This window comes from Nymphaea colorata, chromosome 9 (genome assembly GCF_008831285.2).
Source record: "Nymphaea colorata isolate Beijing-Zhang1983 chromosome 9, ASM883128v2, whole genome shotgun sequence".
NCBI lineage: Eukaryota > Viridiplantae > Streptophyta > Magnoliopsida > Nymphaeales > Nymphaeaceae > Nymphaea > Nymphaea colorata.
This window is the reverse complement of record NC_045146.1, coordinates 10,183,318-10,199,785: the sequence shown is the minus strand read 5'-3', so window position 1 is coordinate 10,199,785 and position 16,468 is coordinate 10,183,318. Positions and strand designations below refer to the sequence as shown.

At 41.4% G+C, this 16,468-nt stretch overlaps 1 protein-coding gene across 1 annotated transcript; it reads right to left on the bottom strand.

The window, feature by feature from the left end:
* Positions 1-1,664: 1,664 nt before the first annotated feature.
* LOC116259972 (pre-mRNA-splicing factor SPF27 homolog) lies at positions 1,665-15,157 on the bottom strand. The gene is made up of 6 exons (XM_031638011.2): positions 14,722-15,157; positions 14,435-14,610; positions 2,586-2,669; positions 2,374-2,443; positions 2,162-2,295; positions 1,665-2,002 (listed from the first exon to the last, which is right to left on the bottom strand). The coding sequence occupies exons 1-6, from the start codon at positions 14,953-14,955 to the stop codon at positions 1,954-1,956; spliced, it is 747 nt and encodes a 248-aa protein (XP_031493871.1). The 5' UTR covers positions 14,956-15,157; the 3' UTR covers positions 1,665-1,953.
* Between the last annotated feature and the right edge of the window lie 1,311 nt (positions 15,158-16,468).

Here is a 16,468-nt window from a genome sequence, read left to right as displayed (position 1 = left end):
AGTGGTATCTGACTGATGGCTCGGACCCCCTTGGAAGGAGGCCTTATTGGCCTTCCACCTAAGCTGTGGAGGAAATGCTCACTACGTTGAAATTTACAAAACATATGAACAGCAGGTAAAATCAATGCTTCTGCTTACGTAGGGTTCTTTGGTACAAAATGAGCCACTTCAAACAAGTTCTCACTGCTTCAGCCCAGAATATTAATTACTCTAACCCGGGCCATGTCAGCTCTAAATAATTGAGCTATGCCGGTGGTTTCTTAGTGATGAATTGCTAAACTTCCGTTGAGGAATGTTTCCATGAGGTAGAACTTCACCAGGGAATGCAAGATTTTCATGAGGCAGATCTTGAGCTGTCACCCATGCACGAGTGGCTTTGTTTAACGTATTTCTGGTCGAGAAAGTGTCAAATTCAGGATCTTCCACTGCATGCATTTCCTGGAAAATGAAATCATAGCACACATGTACAAAGCCATACTGTTTGTCCTTGTCCAACATGTGTTCCGGTTTACATAGATCAGTCTGTGGTGCGAGGTTGTGGAGTTGCTTTTGTGTTATATTGTGTGCTGCTTAAAGTTTTTTAAAAGTGAGAAACAGGTGAATGCTTTATAATTGAAAATAAGACATTTTCAATACACAATTGTTGGTTAGTGCATGCAGGCATGGAAATATCTATATTGAGAACTGAAACTGAAGGTGGTTCTGACGGTGTGCGGCATGTGTTGGAGAGCGTCCAAAGGTTTTCATGTGTAAATGGAGCAGAGCTCAAATTCTGGAATGAATTTCACTAAAGGCATCTAATTTGACAATAAAGCTTCTGAATCACGTATAGAATATAGGTCTAGGCGTTAAAAATGTTTCTATGATCTGTTGTAGCCTTCGATTTAAATGGGAAGCTGCTAACAATTGTTTGCAGCCATAACAGAAAGTAATTCTGATACAAAGTATTAAATTTGGATAATGGTGCCTGCGAAAATAGGTAGAATCTGTGCTGGAATTTTGGGCCCTGTTGCTCTGCTAATGACTGTATTTCGACATAATTGTCCACGCATTTAGAATGGCTCGTGCCATCAACTTCGACTTCTAGATTAACTAAAATTACGAGGCATCGTTAATTTATTGTCTCCGGATAATATTCCTTCTGTAACAGAAAACAAAGAAAGAAACAGTTGTGCAGACAACCAAAAGGTGAAAAAGGAGGCTGACGAAGAGAGAGAGACAGAGAGAGAGAGAGAGGAAGTTCTACGTATGCACATACATACGAGGGAACGAAACTTACCTTCCATGTTGCGATTCCTAGGCATACATTTTCATCCCCCAGAACCGGGGTTATCGGATGTCTCTGAAGAGAAATCCCCTAGAAAGTCCTTCGCATTATCCATCATTGACTTCATGTGGTCAAGGCAGCTACATAATTTTTCACCTTTTATTAAAGAATCACACGTGGCCCGTTCAACACGATTCAACAGCACCTGGACACAAATTGGCGCAGCACATGACATGCACCTATGCGTCAGCCCACTAGACAGCAACAATACTAGGCTTTAGATGCTTCGGGTGCAACTACGACACTCAGCCAACATGTACAACAGTTGGATGACTCGAACCCGGGATGGAAACCAGTTGATTGAACATATTTCTTCTCCCCATTGCACGAACGGAAGTATCCAAAAGGAAAAGCGTGAATTGCCAAAGATCAAACCAAGTTTAGCTATAGCGGCCAATTATAGCTCTGTCTGCATACCAATCTGTGAGCTCAACTTTCAAAAGTGCTTGTACAAGGTAATTGTATATGTGAGCCTCCTCCTATGAATACAACCCAAGTTGCATTCTCCTAGTGGCAAGTGGCATCACATAGGTGCCAGCATGCACAAAGGCAAATGACAGAATAACGATGCACGGACCTAACCACATAATACAAATAGGCTGCACAACTTCCTGAAACTATAATCCTCAATGCAGCATTGACGCACTGTCCTCATCTTGCTCCAACTTCAGGCCCCTACAAGCACGATTTAACTCCTTTAAAAACAAATCTTAATTAGATAGACAAAGCATGTCAAAGTAGACAGCCATTGCATGCTGAGATGACAGTTTCATTTCAATGGTTCCACGTAATTAAAGGTAATGAACGTGAATAAAACTAGAAAAGTTATATAACCTCTCAGAAGCTTCTTTCTGGATTGCTTCAATTTGGTTTTCTAACTCGGCACATGCAGCTTGTATCTCTATGTTTTTTTGGCAGAGCTCCTTCCATTGAATGTCCAGTGCATTCAGCTCCAAAGCTGTCTTTTGCTGATAAAGTTCAAAGCTTTTAAATTTTTAGAGATTACAGGTCAACTTTACAAAGAAGCACAATGCTACGGGTCCTACCTGGTGGAACTTTCTTTCACGATTCACAGTTTCAATCTTTTCACAGTATTCCCGAACATTAGCTTGCATCCTAAACAATGAGAAGAGGAAGAACAAAAAGGTATCTTTGAAATTTGAATAAACAGAACAAACAAAGAAAATAGAGAGAACAATCAACTGGTATAAGCATCGATTTTGGGAAAAAGAGAAGATGCAGTATTTCCATACCACACCTTGCCAAGAAAGCTTCCAAACGTTGGTTGTGAAGCTTCCAGACATTCACTTCATGCTTCAGCATCAAGTCCAGGTTCTCAAGTCTGAAAATGAAGTCCAATCGATAGTCGTAAATGAAAGGCTCAATGTTAGTCATGCAAACAAAAACTAAGCCATGAAAAGCTTGTTCAAGTCCAAGAAGCCATCCAATGATAAAACTGTGACTGATAGAAATGATGGAAAAAGTCTATAGTCACAAATAACGTCTCGGAGTTTTAAACAGCGAAATTTTACTCAGGTATAATATGACGAGGTTGAAAAAAACGGGAAAAATACGGTAAATTTATAAAAATTTTAAAAAACTAAAAATGAGAGAAAAATAAAATAAGTGAGAAACTAATAATACAAACATCACAAGATAAGTAGATTTGTAACAAATAAAAAATAGAAAATGAAAAAAAATTTATTTGGCATTAAAAAAGAGAGAAAACAAATGAGAAAAGTGAAAAAAACGCATTAAAAACACGTTTTTTTCGTTTTAATGATTTTTTCAAAAAAATTCATTTTCTTTAAGTTTTAAACGGCCATTTAATTTATCATGTTTTTTTCACCTTTTTTTTTTAAAAAAAATGCGTTTTCTGTGACTTGCAGTTTGACAAAACATCTTTCGCACTGATGGTAACATTCTTGATCGTTAACATAAAAGACGAAGAAAATGAAAACATCTTTCCCCTATATTGTTATATATATATATATATATATATATATATGCAGAAGACATCATAAGGAGTTGACGGACTTCTAAAAAGATCATCACTATAGCTACTTCAACTCAGCTCCCTCAAAAACTTCAGAAACCATTTCATAATCTAAGTTTCCGACGAATATGTTATCACATGATCTAAGTTGTCAACATCCAAATTGGAAGGAATTATCAGTTCTACGAAATCCATACTAGAAGAATTCAAATCATATTCTCCATCAAAGTCAGCTCAACTGGATTTACATCTCAATACTTGGATGTTCAAGAACGGAAATGCAATATGACTTAATATTTAATTGGAAAGCAAGCAAACAATTATTGAATATGATTTTTACATATCATAAATTAAAATAAAAAGGTACCTGTAATCATTACAACTTCAAGATAGTAGTCGTAGGTTGGTGTGAATATAAACCAATTTTTCTGCTCCCTTACTGGTGACTTTGTTTCGCTTGATGTTAATTGAGCATATGTGCTCTAGTTTCTTGATGTGGTAGGCTGACACAGTAATTTCTATGCAAGACATTTGAGATTTGGTGTCTCTAAACCATAAGTTAACCACCATTTAAGAGGATCTTCATCTTCCCTTGCCATAAGAGCTATCGATCCCCATTCTAAATCTTCCCAAGCTCACTATTGGATATCTTCAACATATGATTATAAAGTCTTCTCAAGCATAGCAACCTATGCTTTGATATTTGTGGATCTTGATGAGGAGGGACGCAACCAACACCTCCTTTCAGCCACTTTTATGAGTAATATTTAGTATTTAGAAAGTGTGCCACGCAAGTATTGCTTTGGTTCCATTTTTTTACCAGGACTTCATGCACATAATTGAAGAAATTTGAGTCATCAAGCGCTACATACTTTTTCTTGCGTTTATATGTTATACTTTAAATTCCCTAAATCATGATATCTCATATTTCATAAACTTTATACAACATGAGACCATCTTTTTCAACCTCTCTTATCATCTCCTTAGTTGTCAAGGCATATAGGCACCACCTAGGTGCTGCCTAGGCACTACCTAGGCACCAGCCAACGCCTGGCCTAAAAACGCGTCAAATATCTAGCAGGCTTTTATTCAGTTAACAGTTCAGTCCTTTGAGAGCACTTCTGTAATCAAGTCTTATCTAGCTAAAATTAGTTGCCATAATCAAGAATTGCATTTAATCTGTAAATGAAGATGAAAAACTTTACTAATATTTAACAAACTTCTACTCTGTTACTTGTGTACTGAATATTTGATGACCATGAATTGATGAGCATATGCATCAAAGAGGATTTTTATAACATAGTAATTTAGGAAGTGTTTTATGCTTCAGGTGTGGACTATCATATACGTAGTTCATATTGTTTCTTTGCAGCTCTAACATCAGACAATGTTGAAATGAGGTCTGCACACGTTTCTTTGATTACTAGACATCTATGTCACACGGGTATGGGTACGATACGGGTACAGCTACGTCACACGGATACGGCAGACTGGGTCGAGTACCGGTGTCGACACGCGGACACGGGGATCCCGACACGGCGATACGGCTGGATACGTTTTGGATCGGGTCTGGGTCAGACCCGATCCAAACCACTTGTATAACCGATTTTTTAACCCGCGTTTTGTTTTACGCATTGACATTTACCCTCGACGCTCGACCTTCGTTTACCCTCGACGGCTTCGTTTATCATTTTTAATTTTTTTGAATATAATATTCACCGTATCCTCGTATCCTAAAATTTTGAAAATGCCGTGTCCCCGTACCCGTACCCGTATCCATAGGATAACCGTACCCGTATCCGTGTGACATAGGGGTACAGGTACGCGGACACGGCAATTTTCAAAATTTTAGGATACACGGACACGGCAAATTTTATATTTTAAAAAATTGAAAATGATAATAAAATAAAAAACCCAATGATAAGTGCAATGGAGAACAGAACTGTTACAAGCACTAAGACAAAATCCCCAAATCGGCAAAATCCCCAAATCCCCAAATCAAACGAAAAAAAAAAATATCGCACACAACATTGAAAAATAGGATCAAGATCGACGGATTAACCATCCAATCTTCAAACGAAAACATCCCAAATCGGCAAGAAAAACCCAAACAAAAAAAACCCAAATGAAGCATGAAAACCTAATTCTAATATCTAAGGCTGCCGCCGGACGCCATTGGATGTCGCCGTCGATCGCCGGACCTCGTCACCGTCGCCCGCCATTGCCGAACTCTGTTGTCGCTGGTTACAACTCGTCGAGGGTAAAGGTCGACCGTGAAAGCGTAAAAAGAAATCGAGGGTTAAAACTTATGTCGGTTATGAAAGTGGTTCGGATCGGGTCTGACCTAGACTCGATCCAAAACGTATCCTGCCATGTCCAAGTGTCGGGATCCGTGTGTCGACGCTGGTACGTGACCCAGTTTGTCGTATCCGTGTCTTAGCTAGACATGCACTAAACAAGAGAAACTGGTCTTATTACCATAAACCTAGGCTTTAAGTTTTTAAGTCCATTGTCACAGAAAACGCATATTAATCGAAAAAAACTTGTTAAATACGCGAAAAATCAGTCAGCCCTATAAAACAACAATTAGGCTCGTCTTTAAAAAAAAAGCCAAAAAATAAAAAACGTGAAAAAACGCGTATTATACGTGTTTTTTTGCGTTTTTTCATATTTTTTATTAATTTCTATTTTTTTATATTTTTCAGGATTTATTAAATGTTTTAAATTTTTTACAAATTTGCCGAGATTTTCCCAAGATATTCCCGCGATATACAACTTTGCCATATTATACCCGAGAAACTCCGCGCCATATAATAGCCATACACGATATATGTGACAATGGTTTTAACATGGGTAAGAAGGCTGGCATACGTTCAACACAATATGTTTTAGAGCACACAAGACATACAAAAATTCATGGTTCATAGAATATGTACCTAACATATGGCTGGAACTTCCACTTGATGAGTTGATATAGAATATGTGTACAGCAAACTGTACTTAAAGAACAGAAATTATATAATACAACTGCATATAATATAAGTATATACGGTATAACAGTGTATGATAAAATTACAGGACTTAATTTGAAGGGAATGTGACTTTTCACCTTCCCATGGACTAGGCGTGCTAGCCCCTAATCCAGCCTAGGCACCCGTCTAACACTTGTCGCCTAAGTGATGGACTTAGGCTACAGGTGTGGACTCACGCCTAGGTGACGCCTAGGCGTGGACTAGTCCACACCTTAACAACTAAGATCATCTCCCATATAGGTTCTATAAATTAAAGGAAATATGTGACTTTGTCCCACCATTTATCATCTAAAATACAATTTTAACTGCTTGAGCCTTCTCATCATCACTAAGTAAAAATTCTCAATCATTATCAACATCAATTCACTTAACATGTCTCAGAAACCTTCAACCCCATTTTTCTAAATGACCCTTTCATGATTTTATCGCCTTCCAAGCCCATTTTTCTCTTCTTCCAAATACATCATTTTCTGCAATAGTCAAAGGACTAGAAAGTTCACTTGATTTTCCAAAATTTTTCTTCAATTCAATTATCTCATGCTCTTTCGTCAATTCTTTTACTGTGCCAATCTTTTGGCATCCTTTGTTTCTTTGGCCAGCAATAAATGTTCTTTAACACATGTATATGAACCAGCAAATCGTCTGGGACAGAAATTACGTTAGAATTGCATATTGCTTCCATCATCAGGAGTTTTTTCTCCTTTTGATACATGTCCCCAAAGTGGTTGAGATTGCCCTGTGCTTTCATTTGAAGTTTTGAACCAATATTCATACAGCTGCTGGAACTTGCTAGTATAGAAGCACTTGAAACTGTCTTCATTTATCACTTATCAGTCATTATAATTAAAGAGTGAAAAAAAAAAACCTAAAACAAGTTGAAAATTGAACTGAAAATAAATTAACAAAATTAGTAACACAAGAAATGAATCAATACGAATACTAAAGTCCTTTGTTAGCCTCGGTTTGGCTAACTCCCACCACAGCCACTCGCTGCAGCACTCACACACACAGCCGTAGGAAGCCCAGCTTCTCTTCACGTCAAAGATTATTCTTCCTTAGGGTTTCATTATCCCTTAAGAGGGCTTAAGTACATGACGTGCTGGGTTGGGTTGCACACTCTAACTAGACCCGACCCGGTACAAAGGAAATTACTAACTTAAAAGCATTCAGAAATAATAACGACAAAAATTAAAGAGTTGCTGACTAAAACAACTTGCGACTAACAATTGCCTCCCCCTTCGGAAACACCTTGCCCTCAAGGTGTAAAATCTGGAAAGTGAGTAGTAACTTCTTCCACCTTTTCCCATGTTGCTATGCCTTCCTCGGTATTGTTGCATTCGATTAACCATTCAATAGTGCGAGTGGCAAGTCGGCCGAAGGGAACAGCCCTGGTCTGGTCTTCAGTAATGGGCTCCGAAATTATTTCTTCTTCAGCTGCTGGTTGGGAACACGACTTAAGCTTGGAGATGTGAAAGATGGGATGTATTTTACTTCCAGCCGGTAGTAACAACTCGTAAGCGAGTGGGCCAACGCGCCTAATGATGCGAAACGGGCCAACCCTCGTGGCCGACGATGCGCTGCTGCTTGGGTCGGCCGGCGCAAATACACCCACTCGTCTACATTATACTGCTGTTCTCCGTGTCTGCGGTTGTATTGGATTACCATCCGGTTGTGCGCCGCAGCGAGATGTGCCTTAACTTACGTTGTGCTCAACTGCAACTTTGTGCCCTGTAATTGAAAATACTCCTTCCAGAAAGCACTAATGAAGATGGGATCTCTATCACTGGTTATCGACCTAGGCATTCCATGCAGCTTCCCAATATTATCTTGGAAAGCACGGGCTACCGTCTTCGTTGAATATGGGTGCGACAATGGCACAAAATGTGTATAGTTTGAAAGGCGATCCACCACAACCAAAATAACAGACTTTCCCCGAGATGAGGGTAGGCCTTCTATGAAATCCAGTGATATGTCTTCCCATATAAGCTCTGGCGTGGGAAGGGGTTGAAGCAGCCCTGCTGGCTTCATGGTCTCGTATTTGTTCCGTTGGCAGATGTCGCACCTCCTTACAAAATCGGTGATGGCTCTTTTCATCCCTGGCCAATAAAATGTAGGTCGCAGTCGATGGTAAGTGCCCTCCACTCCTTCATGACCAGCCGTCTGCTCATTGTGGTAATGATGTATAAGGGTTTGCGGCAGGGCGGACTCGCGTGGAATGAAGATGCGTCTGCTGCGATATAGGTATGGTGATTTCCACTCATACCCATACACTTTAAGGGGATTCCGCTCCAACTCTTCCCTGATTTTCTTTACCGAGGTGGCGCTTTCTTGTGCCTGTCGAATTTCGTCCCACAAGTGAGCCTGGACTTGTGAGATTGAAAATAAGCTACTAACCTGATGGTCGTGGGATCGGGACAAGCCGTCCGCTGCTGCATTTTCTTTCCCCTTGCGATAGCAGATTTTGAAGTCAAAGCTCATCAATTTCAGCATCCACTTTCGCAATGATGGAGGGGTGGGCTGTTGCAGGCAATGCTTGAGCTGCAATGATCGGTCAAGACAATAAATTGTTGCTCCAGAAGATAGTGCTTCCATTTGAGGACGACAAGGACTATGGCGATCGCTTCTCGTTCATAGGCTGATTTACTAGCAAATGTCGGGCCCATTGCTCGGTTGAAATAAGCAATTGGGTGTCCATTTGAGGACGGCAAGGACTATGGCGATCGCTTCTCGTTCATAGGCTGATTTACTAGCAAATGTCAGGCCCATTGCTCAGTTGAAATAAGCAATTGGGTGTTGCTCTTGGCTCAGTACAGCTCCCACCCCCAAATTGGATGCATCTGACTCGACGGTAAATGGAAGCTGAAAATTAGGCATTTGTAAAACCGGGGCTGTAGTCACTGCCTCCTTGAGCCGCTGAAAGGCTTGTTCGGCTTGAATACTCCACGTAAAACAACCTTTCTTAGTTAGGGCTGTGAGAGGGGCTGCGATCATACCGTAATTCCGGACAAATTTACGGTAGTAACCAGTGAGTCCGAGGAACGCACGCAGCTCCCGTACGTTTTTAGGTGTACTCCACCCTTTCACCGCATGGACTGTTTTTGTTCCATGCTCACCTTCCCGTGACTTATCACATGCCCTAAATAAGAGATCTTGGGAGTACCAAAAACACATTTAGAGAGTTTGGCATGTAGCTTGTGTCGCTGCAAAGCCACTAAAACAATCCGTAAATGGTGGAGGTGTTCTTGTTCCCCTTTGCTGTAAATCAAAATGTCGTCAAAGAACACCAATACGAACCGTCGTAAGAAGGGGCGAAACACGTCGTTCATCAGCGACTGAAAAGTGGAAGGTGCATTTGTTAGTCCGAAAGGCATGACGATGAATTCGTAGTGCCCATCGTGCATGTGGAAAGCTATCTTAGGAATGTCATCTTCACCACACGGATCTAATGATACCCTGAGCGGAGGTCCAGTTTGGAGAAGACGCGTGCGTCATAAAGCTCATCTAACAAGTCTTCCACAATGGGGATTGGGTACCTGTCTTTGATGGTGATGGCATTCAAAGCACGATAATCCACGCAGAAATGCCAGCTTCCATCTTTCTTTCTGACCAGCAAGGCGGGTGAAGCAAAGGGACTGCGACTTGGCTGAATTACCCCTGTTGCCAGCGTTTCTTGCACAAGTTCTTCAAGGGTTTCTCGTTGGACTCGACTGTAGCGATATGGTCTAGATTTAACAGGTTCGGTCCCCGGTTGCAACTCAATACGATGTTCATATCCTCTCTCTGGCGGCAACGTCTTAGGCATGCTAAAAATTACCTCAAACTCCTGTAGTATTTCCTGCAACATTCTCTTGAACTCATCGGAGCCAAATTGAGTTTCTTTTTCTTCCGTATGCGTCTACACTTGAGTGGTCAGCAGAAGAAAAGAAGCGGACGACCCTTTCATCATGCGGGCAGCTGGTGCTTCTAAACAAGTCGCTTCCAATGTAAACCTTTCGTTCGCGGGTCCCCTAAACTACATTTTCATGCCCAAAAAATCCCAAACCACTTCTCCCAATTCCCGCAACCACTAGATGCCTTATACTAGGTCAGCTCCTGCCCTGGCTAAAATGTATAACTGTACAGGGAAGTGAAAGTCTTGGATCTCTAGCTTTTCCATCTGGCACTTACCCCTGCATCGCAAGGTGCTCCCGTCTCCTACCACCACGTCAAAGGCAGGTTGAACCTCCATATGACAGCCCAGGGCCCGGGCAGATTTCTCACAAATGAAATTGTGAGTCGAGCCCGTATCGATCAGCACACTGACGGGGCCGGCCGCGCAACTTTCCTTCCACACACATGAGATGAGGAACCTCATCTCCAGCCAACGCATGTAGCGAAATTTCGGGGACCGTCTGGTTTTCCATGGTCAAGGGCAGAGTTTCATCGACCTCTAGTGGTTCGTCGCTCTCCTCGACTAGGTACATGTGCAGGCGTTTACAGTTATGCCCTGGAACGTACGGCTGATCGCAATGAAAACATTGGTTCAGCCGCTTCTTCTCCTTGATTTGCTCGGGCGTCAAATGTCTCACAACTTGGCGCGGCCCGTTTCCCTTCTGATTTCTTCTTGGGGCAGGTGGAAAAACGTCAGATTTGGGCTTCTCGTGTGGGCCAGTCCTCGCATCTAGCCACGTCTTATGGAAGGTCTCGCGCGGGCTGGTTTTCACGTCCTGCTAAAAGTGCCCCGAGTGAACGTGTGTAGCCATTTGTTTTTCTCTTCCACCGTGCGGGCTAATTCGAAGCAGTCCCTTAATGTTTGTGGCTTCATCGCTTGAACTTCGATGCGTATTTCATCCTTCAAACCTGCTAGGAACGCGCCAATGAGGGCTGGAAGGGGCCATCTACGTACAATATTCATCAATGCCTCAAAATGTTCCTGGTATTCCAACACCGTACCCGATTGTTTAATGCTCGACAACTCTACATTGTAGTCGAGATACGCCGATGGTCCAAAGTGCACCGTGAGCTCTTGCACCAATGTCGCCCAGTCCAGTCACCCTTGCTGCGACACCAATGAACGGAACCAACGCACCGCCGCCCCTTCGAAGTAAACCGTCGCGTGACACACTCTTTCATCACCCACGATTCCTTGGCAATCGAAATATTGTTCGACGCAGAACACCCAACTGATCGGGTCGTCTCCAGAGAATCGCGGAAAATTCATCTTTGTCGGACGCCAAGTGGCGCCACCGTTCCTTGGCGAACCCTGTTCCCTGCGCTTGTCCAACTGGGTCTGATCTGAATCGAGCGATTGCTGCCGAGAACCTTGTCGCAGGCTTTCACGCAAGAGGGCCGACATCGCCTACTGCTCCACCAACATGGCCTCCAATCTTGCGTCCACTGTGTTCAGACGTTGATCCATCCCATGCATCCGCCCTTCCAGGCCGCCGATCACCGCTTCAACTTGATTTCGGTGTTGTTCCACCGCTGCAATGGCGTCGCGCGTAGTGATTCTCTCTGTCATGATCGTTGAAGCTCTGATACCTTGTTAGCCTCGGTTTGGCTAACTCCCACCACAGCCACTCGCTGCAGCACTCACACACACAGCCGTAGGAAGCCCAGCTTCTCTTCACGTCAAGATTATTCTTCCTTAGGGTTTGATTATCCCTTAAGAGGGCTTAAGTACATGACATGCTGGGTTGGGTTGCACACTCTAACTAGACCCGACCCGGTACAAAGGAAATTACTAACTTAAAAGCATTCATAATAACGACAAAAATTAAAGAGTTGCTGAATAAAATAACTTGCGCCTAACATCCTTAAACTTGGGAAGTCAAAAAGACTAAAGACTAAAAAGTAAAAAGTAAAAAAAAAAAAAAATGCAAAATGACTATATAATCTATCCTCATACTCCCAAGTCCTTACGTAACACACACTTTATAATTTATAAATTATAATACAATTCTTACAATCAACTACAGTTTAACTCTTACATAATATGTACTTTATAAATTATAATACAATTTTTAAAGTAAACTATAAACTATAGTCTATATATCATACAATTTAGATATGCAGTACATAAATTCTTATGTGTACATAATTCAATACAGTGCATACATTCTTATGTATTCAATACACAATTACGTATACTTATACAATCATACATAATAATAATCCTAATAGTCTAATACAATTCATATTTCATACTTTATAGTTTATAGTAACTAGGCTTCAATAGTTTAAAGAAGAGATTAGAACACAAAGGCTCCACGTATGATGGGTTCAAACAACCCAAACAACAAATAGTTCATGTGCACTGTGCACAATGTATTTCTACAATGTGCAGTAAACAGGGCATGATAGTTGCCTTGAATCATGAATGCCTCCATTTGGAAGGATTAACAGCCAACAACAACAAGAAGTTGGGCTATTGCAGTAGAACAAAAAAAAGTGAGAAAACAAACAAAACAGGAAAAAGAATCAACATAGTAAAAGCTAATAAAAACAATAGATGCTAAATGAACAACACATTAAGTCACCAAATGAACACAAACAATCTGACCATAAAATAGGGCAAAGCAAGAGAAGAAAAAAAGAAAAGCGCCACCCAGATGCCGCCGAAAAGGTGGATGTTAATGTCGCTGCTGCCTAAAAGAGTGGTCGACTCGTCGGATGGAGGATGATTAAAAGCAAGATAGAAATATAAAGATCAATGGTGCACAATGCTTCAAATTTTGATGGATTAAAAAAATAATGTTTCTATTTCCAAAGAACATGATTAAAGATGTGAAAGCTACACTTGTTCCTTTTTTATTATTAATATTACAATTACTGTTTTTTGTTTGTAGAATGAAAAGCTATTTTTCTAAATTCCATTTTTTCAAGAAAGTTCGGAAAATATACGGATAAACATAGATTTTGGAATATAAAAATACAACAAAACATTAAAAGCTTAAACTACATAAAAAGTCAATATAATGAATTCTCCGTAATGTGTTAGGTATGTTATTATATATCTAGGGAATACAATATCAAATTTCTATGTTTTATCTATTGGTAGCCAGTTTATTTTACCACACTACAATTTATATGAATGTTTGTACCCCTTTGTGGCTTTACTGTTGTTGTCAGGCATGCTATACAAGAAGCATTATATGTCGTTCAATATGTGGCAGTCTAAGATATGCAATCAAAATTCAGAAGGATGAATTGAATTTCTCAAAATAATTATAGAATGCAATTGAGCAAACAGATAATATAAATTCTGGACTTTCTCACTTCAAAAAAAGGTTAAACTACATCCAGAGACATGCAAGTTAGTGGATTACTAGAATAACTGATACATGCATGTTACAAGTAAAATGATTCTAGAATTATATATATATATATAAAAAAAAAAGCAAAGACTTGATGAGAATCCAGCCACATTAAGTACGGATATCAAACTAGTATGAATGAAGGGGCACTGTTCGAGCACACAAATCTTTTAGCAACTTTACGTGACTCCAAAAAAAAAAAAAAAGAAAACCGAAAGTGGAGATTAACTTAAAAGCAATGACATAGGGACGAAACCGGAAAGACATTTGAAGCATTTTAGTGAAAAAGGAGAACACAAGCAAAGAGGGAATTATGCTTAGAAGAGATGATCCTGTTATAGCGTACTTCCATTCAATCAATAAAACTATCGGTGTCACTATTCGTGGTAACATTTGTCATCGTTCAGCAAGCAGGCAGCAGTTATCAGAACAACCATATAAGAAGGACAGACAACATGGTACATGTCACTTCCATATATATGTTTGGACGTGCAGAATGGTTAAAAGATCAGCCTTATTCTTGAAGCAATGATGCTATCCTGACCCTCATAAGAACAGCGTTAGATTTATCTGGAGCGCTCACTTGACATCACATTTCTAGGTAGAATTACCAGGCGGAACCAACCATTAGGCCACCATAGAATGGCAGGAACGGACTTCACTTAAATCCAGGACCACCCAAAACCACGAAACGTTATAGACAAAAAAGACGCAGTCCTACTAAGAAAACTATCCAGCAGAAGCTCGTTAAAAAGAAAACCAAAGAGTATAATGGGGAAAAAACCTCATTGTCTGATGCTGAATCTGGGTCTGGGCGTTCCTCAAAGCGTTTTTCCAGGCATCCACATCATGCTTCCGTGCAGGGTGCGGTGGCTCCAGCCCGTACCGTGCCATGTCCAGAAGCGCCGGCGGCTTTCCGGCCCTCACGCGCTCGTATTCCCTAGCAATCAAAGGGTGGTTCTTCATGGAAAACCCAAAAGCAGATCGCCGTTTTCAGATTTAGGGTTTTCAGGAGAATTGCCATTTGAGGAAAAATAAAGGAAGATAGCGAGATGATAGGAAAGGAATCACCTCAAAGTTAAGCTTTGGGGCTGGGGGGAGGCCCCGGAGGAAGTCTGAGGGTTTTCTTAGGCTCCTTCTCATCTCCTCCTCGACTAGACGATCCACCTCCGCCTTTACTCCAAGATCGCCATACTCGTCGTCGATGTAAGGCAAGGCATCGATGGGCTCGCCGTGCTTCAGCCCGCCGGTCCAGTCTGGCTGCGCCGGACCTTCCAACAGCAGGACCTTCCCTGCTGCCTTCATTGCCCAACAGTGGTGACTTGCACTAGCGCTTTCCGTTCGCTTGTTCGGTTGATTGTCCTTCCCTCGGCTCACGACGCGAAAGGTTGTGTGCGAGAGTCGAGAGAGAAAGACCAGTCGGGTATTGGGTCCTGAGTCAGCCTGGTCTTTCCACGTTTATCTCTTTCTCTCTCCCCTTCGATCTCTCTCCCGACACACCCCCACTTTTGTCACCAGTACCCACAACTTATTAGGGTGCGTTTGTTCTGAGATCTGCAGCTATGTAAGATTTTTAGAATTTCAAATTCGTAGGTACAACCGATTTTAAATTCACGATTTTTAACATTCATCTTTTAATGCAGCTTCAGTCTCTTTGAATTTAAGGCTACCAAATGCAATCTTAAGTTATTAACCGCCTAATATATAATCTCATTAGACAGTTCCTCTTTTTCAAGTTTTAAAAAAAAAAAAAAAACGAAAAAGCTCGACCGGGTCCTTCGACACCCTATCTCTCTCTCTCATACACACACATTGGTCATGTGCTATCAAGCATCCCCCAATTTTATATGCTTGTGCTTAAGCTCCCAAAAAATGCTATCTCTCACCTTCATTCTCTTTGTAGGACTCTGAGGTCAAGAAATCACTCTTAACTTATTATTAAGTGGGAATGGGTCTGTCTACCTAAGCTTGAAGGTGGCCTGGGGATCCGTAAATTCCATGAGTCGAATGCTTCAGCATTGGCGTTCCTTGCAATCAAAGCTCTGGAGTGAGATTCTGCTTGGGCAGGGTGTGTTAGAGCTAAATACTTGAATTGCAAGAGCCTCTGGTTAGCCGTGTTTCCGTTTATTGGAGTGGCATTTTTAAGGCTTGGAAGCTGGTTGAGGATCGCATTATGTGGGTTCTCCGTGATTGATACGTGCCTACCTTGGACCTTACCGAGCGCGGGTGAGGATGTCGGCGATAGTGCGATAAATCATAGTGAGGCTAATTACGTTAGAGTGATCACGGCAGCAGCAAGCATACGTGAAAATTCTTCCCGAATGAAGATTGTGTCGCGCGGAAAGGCGGGCTGAATATGTTGAAGCCAAGTGAGGTTAAAACCGAACTTAGCCATTGATTGAGGGCAACCCAAACGCCCAAGGCGGGCTAGTTGGCCAGGGTGAACACGATGAGGCAGGTGGGTCCGGACTCAACAAGTGGTTGAGTGATGATTTGGAAGAAGACCACATGTGCGGCAGCGAGTCAAAGTCGGCTCAAGCCAAGGTGTAGTCTACACGCGCAGTCAAAGAAGGCGTTCTTATTGTGCAGTAGCCTAGGGGCAAACCAGGCGAGTTTGAGCATGAGACCAGCCCATTTTCAGCAGATTACATCGAGCTGAGGCGTAACCTAAGCAAGTGCGGGCCTAACACCCAAAACATTTTTATTATTGTTTTTTGTTTTGAGTCATTTTGCTTACGTAACGGTTCTTTATTTGATTTGCTTTTGTAAGCGACTCAACTCTAGATAAGATTAGGAACCGGTTCAGCCTAAACCAGAA

Bases quoted from the DNA above. Each gene is read 5' to 3' on its own strand.
- LOC116259972 (XM_031638011.2), bottom strand. From the start codon at position 14,955: ATGAAGGCAGCAGGGAAGGTCCTGCTGTTGGAAGGTCCGGCGCAGCCA. The intron at 2,444-2,585 runs GTGTGGTATGGA...CTCATTGTTTAG, and splicing joins TTGGAAGCTTTCTTGGCAAG to GATGCAAGCTAATGTTCGGG. The intron at 2,296-2,373 runs GTAGGACCCGTA...GAACTTTATCAG, and splicing joins GTGAAAGAAAGTTCCACCAG to CAAAAGACAGCTTTGGAGCT.